General features: G+C 38.2%; 1 protein-coding gene across 3 annotated transcripts; it reads right to left on the bottom strand.

Annotated features, from left to right (window-relative positions):
- Window positions 1-3327: 3327 nt before the first annotated feature.
- LOC306888206 (glycine cleavage system H protein, mitochondrial-like) lies at window positions 3328-5459 on the bottom strand. Of its 3 annotated transcripts, none has more exons than XM_079446399.1 (5): window positions 5252-5459; window positions 5022-5104; window positions 4885-4948; window positions 4594-4725; window positions 3328-3872 (listed from the first exon to the last, which is right to left on the bottom strand). In XM_079446399.1, exons 1-5 carry the CDS (start codon window positions 5400-5402, stop codon window positions 3847-3849), a joined length of 456 nt encoding a protein of 151 aa, XP_079302525.1. In that variant the 5' UTR covers window positions 5403-5459; the 3' UTR covers window positions 3328-3846. The 3 variants fall into 3 exon arrangements, with proteins under 3 accessions (XP_079302525.1, XP_079302523.1, XP_079302524.1); XM_079446397.1 differs by having other exon boundaries at window positions 3328-3855; XM_079446398.1 differs by having other exon boundaries at window positions 3328-3855; window positions 5022-5101; window positions 5252-5437.
- Window positions 5460-6162: the final 703 nt, after the last annotated feature.

Genomic DNA, 6162 nt, shown 5'->3' with positions numbered 1-6162 from the left:
TTTTTAAATTGGTGGAAGTTCCTGGTTTTTGGCATGTTCGCACTGCAAGAACGTATTTAGTTCTAGGAACATAGTTTGGGGAACTAAATTAGCTCCTACTTCAGAGCAGAATCTAACTCGGTTCTAAAGGAACTACCAGTGACGTATGTGTACACTGATTGGACAAACGCATACAAAACACCGGCTATCTGGCATTTTTAAAAAGACTGTAAAAAAAAAAAAAAATAGAAGTGTAATATTTTTCCACATTAATAATCCAATAGCTCTCACTTGGGAGTGGGCTATTTTGACTTTTTATCCAGTAAGAAACCACCTAGCAACCAGCCAAAACGGCATAGAAACCTAACAGCAACACCCTGGCAACCATCTGCAACACAGAAGCATTGTGCCACCGAGTATAGCATTCAAATGCTGGGTTTCTGGTTTGTTGATAGAGAATGTGTCGACTTTATCATAAATGACCTGTTATGATCATCTCAACACTCTTTATCCATTTTACAGGACACCCTGGTAGATGCTGATGTTGCCATAGATGCCATGATGTGGCAGAATGGAGGAATGTGTGGACTGGATCACTGGAACTTCGTAATGCACCCTGTTGATGCAGCTCTGACCTGTGACCCCTATGGCACCTTTGTGCGACAGTGGTGTCCTGAACTGAAAGCACTTCCTGATGACCTCATCCATAAGCCCTGGAAGTGCCCAGCATCAATGCTGCGTAGAGCAGGTTTGTTATAATATATAATCTGTTCATGGTTATCACTGACTGAAACAGATTAAATGAGATATACTGCTAATATCACATGCAAATGCTTTTTAGAGTTTCATATTTATAGTGGTCAAATAACTGAAAATGCACAAGAATCCAGCAAAAAATGCTGGTCAATTTCCAATTAAGGGTGTGTTGATATACCGATAAACCGGTAGAAATTTGACAACCATTTCTATATGCCATTGCAGTGTTGCACTGTTACAATTTTTTCATGTCATGCTTGGTAAGCTCTGCCCATTTAAACATTCAAGTGATTTTTTAGCAGTTTTGGCTTGATAACACATAAAAGACAATTCAGCTTGCACACTGTTCTAACAGACGGTTTTCTGTGTGCACATGTATATAAAGTCGCTGGTGAATAGATATCGTGTGTTGTTTGTTTGTTAGTTTTTTTGCATTTTTATTGAACTTAAACGGTGATGAATAAGTTTAAAAAGCCCTTTAAAATGATTTCAAGCAATTTAAGCACAAATACAGACAAAAGAGAACTGTGTTCGCTGATTTGAAGGACACCCAAGTGCAAGCACAATTACAATTAAATTCTGTCAAAATTCCTGACTTGGTGAATATTCAGTAACACAGTAGATTAAAGCAAAACGTAGAATTTGGGAGAAAATCAAAGAATTGCGAAATATTAATGTCATATAAAATGCTTGTAATATTTATAAGGTTACCTTATTTCCAGCAAAAATAACTATTGTCAAATAAAATTACTCGTATTGCAATATAGGATTTTGGCTATATTGTCCACCAGTATTCCCAATAAAATCATCCCCTTTTTTTATCACTTGGAAAGACATCACATTATGGAGATAAAATGGTTTGCTTTAATTAAAAACTAAATAAATTTTATACTATCTGTCCTCACTTTCTGTTCACAGGTGTGGTTTTAGGCAGCAACTACCCAGAGCGGATCATTATTGACCTTGAGGAGCGACGTGCCCAGTCTCTACAGGATGTTGCGTCCGTGAGAAGGCGTTTTAGGGAGTTTGTAGACCAGCGATCAGGCTGTGACATGGTACCTGTTCCTGCAAGGCTGGTGCAGGAAGCTCTGGGCAGAATGGAGGATGTTGTGAGTCGTGAAGGAACCGGATTTCTCCTCCCAGTCATCACCCGCATGGAGTTTAAACATCACTCAGAGGATCCTAACACGCAAGATAACCCATACAGCGCTGTGCTGAAGGGCTACGTCAGCCGCAAACGGGACGAAACCATTGCCTTCCTAAATGAGCGAGACTTCACAGCCAGCGTGATGTTTGAGAGCGCACAACGTAGAGAGAGGGTAGAGAAGGACTGGCGTCTTCTGGAGGGTCTACCTCAACCCACAGTCTCACGTGGCCGGGCCAGACGTACCCCAACCAGAGACCCTTACAGCAAAGTGCCTGGAGGTGTAGCTGTTCCCCACAGATAACAGACTGACATGCTAAAGATGAAATACACTGCACAACATTTGCACTGATTTTTAACCGATTTGCAGGATGAGCAGACTCCAGTCAACCAGTCTGCAGATTTTTAGCACTATCAGTCTAGTAGGTAGTACATTTGTACTTCACCAGCTCTAAACGTATGTACTATATAATATAGTATAAATATAGGTTATGAATCCGCCATGTTTTCATTATCACATGACCTACCAGTGTCAGTTGGGTCACTTCACTACCATTCACAAATCCTCTCCTGTGGCCTCATGGGATAGTAAAGTGTCCATCAGATGCGCAGTCCACAAAGGCTATGCTCCACTTCACTTTTAGACAGACACTCGCGCACTAATCTGGATACTTTTCGTCTACTGCTTTTTAAGTAATATGAAATCAGACATGCATACATTTTACGTACTGTTTTTGCATACTATATAGTATGGAAGTAGGTATATTTGGATGCAGTTACATTGTTTTCATTTGGAATATGTCTCCTAGCAATGAAAAACTTGTTTTTTGTGAGCTTGTGTTTTGAAAAGTCTGGTAGTGTGTGATCCTCAGACGTTTAGTGTATGTTGTCCAGTTTTTATCTTAACTAAATCTGCTCAGATTTTAAGTTGTGTAGTGTATTCCAGCCCTTAGTGCCTTTAACTTTACAAACGTTATACATACTTTTTAAAGACTCAAGTAAACAAACAAAAAAGTAATACAAAATGACCTATTTAGATGGACTATTATTATTGCTTGTGTGTTAGATAATGTATCATCACTTTAAGTTATCAGACTTACGGTTTTTACCTGGTAGATATGACATTAAAAAAGTTATTTTAATAAATCTAGATATCAGAATAACTTTTGACTTGTAAGCAACTATATTAAGAAAATGTTGGCTATAAATACAGCATGAGCAAATTTCTTCTCCTGTACAAACACATCCATCATGGTGTTGGAACCTCTTTTATATTGAGCACATTTATGATATTGAACATTTCTTTAAAGGTATTTTATAAAACTGTACTAAAAATAATTCATTTGCAGACATTGGGTTCTTTATATTGTAAATTAGAACTCTGTGAGATGCACATTTGGCATCAAAAAGCAATATTTCTAATGCAATAAAACCATTTAAAGCAGATAAGTGATTTAAATAGATGTTTAATGTTGTTAATCACTTTAACTCAGTTATGAGTCTTTAAAACTAACACAGATTTCACCAGTTTTCATAGCTGTCCTCAGACTGGACATTGGGTGTCATTCGTACTTCATTTTATTTGTAGCTTATTCCAAGCAATGGCAAGCTTTTATAGGAACAGTATAACATCTACAAAAGAGATGCAACTGTGTCTCTGTGGCTACATACAGTAACTGGCTCAATCCAACCAGGTTTGCTTGTTGTTTTCCAAGCGAAATGCATAATGTTGTCCATGTGGTCCCCTCCAGTGGCTGGGTGTGGGTGGATGGGAAAATGTAATTTAGGAGAACATCTAAACTAAATCAACTACTATAAACATTCCTTAATTGACTGTTTTTAAATTCTCCCCCATATGCATCATGCCAGCAGCACACTCTAGTCCTCTATAGATTTGATGTATCTCTCATAAGCAGCTTCATCCATCAGTCCATCCAATTCCTCAGGAATAGATACGGTCATCTTCATCAGCCAGCCTTGAACAAAACACACACTTAAAGACAAAATGCATTTTTTTTTAAAATAACTATTACTTAAATCTGATCACAAGACTTAAATTTACTCACCCTCAGGTCATCCAAGATGTAGATGAATTTGTTTTTTCATCTGAACAGGATTACATCACTTGATCAACAATGGGTCCTCTGCAGTGAATGGGTGCCGTCAGAATGAAAGTCCAAATAGCTGATTAAAACAACAAAATAATCCACATGACTCCAGTCTATCAATTAATATCTTGTGAATCAAAAAGCTTCATGTTTAAAAGAAACAAATCCATCAAGAACAAATAAATGATTTTGATGTGAGAGGACAACAGATGATGAATTTTTTTTTCCCTGCAAGAGCGTTATAATGGATTATGGACTCGTATTTTAGATTTATCTTCCACATCTTAATGATGGATTTGTTTCCTACAAATATGCAGCTTTTTGCTTCACAAGACTGATGATGAACTGGAGAAGCGTGGATTACTTGTGTTGTTTTAATCAGATGTTTGGACTCTCATTCTGACGGCACCCATTCACTGCAGAGGATCCATTAGTGAGCAAGTGATGCAATGCTACATTTCTCCAAATCTGTTCAGATGAAGAAACAAATACTACATCTTGGATGGCTTGAGGGTGGGTTCATCTTCATTTTTGGGTGAACTATTCCTTTAAGTTGAAAGATTCCAGGCCAGTTTGAGTCCAAATGAGTTTGAAGTAATGTCTCACCGTCTTTATAACAAGATTTGTTGACCAGTCCTGGGTTGTCTGCCAAGGCGCCATTGACATCGGTCACCTCCCCCGTCAGAGGAGAGTACAACTCACTCGCTGCTTTAACACTCTCCAGAGCACCAAATTCATCTACGGTACAGATATCAATAATAAACAAACAAAAATAATAATTGATCACAATATGTGCTTGATTTACTACTAACTGTATTTTGTTATAAATAGCTGTTCTGTAAAGAGCACATTCACAGTAGGATACAAGTTTTTCAAAAGCAGAGCAAGAATAGTTACCAGACTGTGATAACTTTATACCAACTTCAGGGAGCCCACAGTACACCACGTCCCCCAGTGCCTCCTGGGAACATTATAAACCATGACAATACGGTCCAAAGACAACTCTTCCTATAAAAATTAATAACCAATCTAACCTGTGCAAAATTACTGATGCCCACTGTTGCCACACCACTGTCCACGCGAACCCACTCGTGTTTGTCTGTGAACTTCAGTGCTGCTGAATGACAGAGAAAAGGAATCAAAGGTGCATGTAATACAGTTCATCACTACCATAGCATCTGAAAATGATTGCAACATTAGTGCACCGATAAACAGATCTAAACTTTCACGCGAGTCGCCTGTAAACATTCATAAGTTTGAATACCTGCGCAGAATCGAGTGGTGGTGCTCAGGGGTCTTTTATAGCATGTCCTCGCCAGCAGTCTAGCTGGAGTCAGAGCGTTTCTGTTTGACAGTCGAGGCAGAGAGGAGGTCAAACTAACAGAAGCACATCGTAATATTGTGCACATCGCCATTATTCCCCGTGCGCAAACATTATAGGACGCCGGCGCGCCTCGATGATGTCATTATTCGAATGGCCTATGCGCGCCAAAGTGTGTTTGTGTTTGTGTTGGCGGGAAAATGTATCTAGTGAACAATCATTTGTCTTATATGTGTCTATATCAATAACCGGATAGTCATAATAACATGGGCATTATAGTTTTAGGCAACGACATACGGATTTTGCGTTGTTTATATTGTATATTTCTAAATTTTGTTACTGGGTTCTATTTTAATCAGATTTTGCTTTTGTTAAATTCACATAAAAAGTAATTTTAGTGCAAATAAACCATGTAACTATAGATATAAATATTTTTAAATAGCATTATTTCCTAATTAAGTACAGCATGTCACACTTAAGTACAAGGAAGAGATTTGGACAAATTGTTACTACCCATTTATCACAGGATTCGTATAATGCAGAGAAAGGATGATATATCATATTTTATGTAGCATAATTATATATGGCAAGTAAAAGGTCTCGAGAAAGTCCCTCCTACCCACTGAAAGACAATGCTCTCATATGATAAAGATTAAAATATGAAAAATATAGGCTATAATCATCTCCATTGACTGTGCTGTCTAAACCATTGTGAAGTGAAATTAAAGTTGTGTTCAGATCTATATGTCAGGTAGATGAGTTACCTGCGCGCAGGTGCGCTCCGTCCTCCTGATGCAGGTACATCCTCCTCCTCTGACTCTACAGAAGATGGACGTTTATCCTTCACTACTCTG

The sequence above is a fragment of the Barbus barbus genome, assembly GCF_936440315.1.
Source record: "Barbus barbus genome assembly, chromosome: 22".
Lineage (NCBI taxonomy): Eukaryota > Metazoa > Chordata > Actinopteri > Cypriniformes > Cyprinidae > Barbus > Barbus barbus.
The sequence above is the reverse complement of the archived record's forward strand: the minus strand, read 5'-3'. Positions and strand labels throughout refer to the sequence as shown.

What these genes read in the sequence shown, in the direction of transcription:
- LOC306888206 (XM_079446397.1), bottom strand. Translation starts at nt 5,402, where the DNA reads ATGGCGATGTGCACAATATTACGATGTGCTTCTGTTAGTTTGACCTCC. An exon ending in TATAAAGTTATCACAGTCTG is followed by an intron (nt 4,726 to 4,884) that starts GTAACTATTCTT and finishes TCTGTACCGTAG; the next exon opens with ATGAATTTGGTGCTCTGGAG. An exon ending in CAAATCTTGTTATAAAGACG is followed by an intron (nt 3,856 to 4,593) that starts GTGAGACATTAC and finishes GTTTTGTTCAAG; the next exon opens with GCTGGCTGATGAAGATGACC.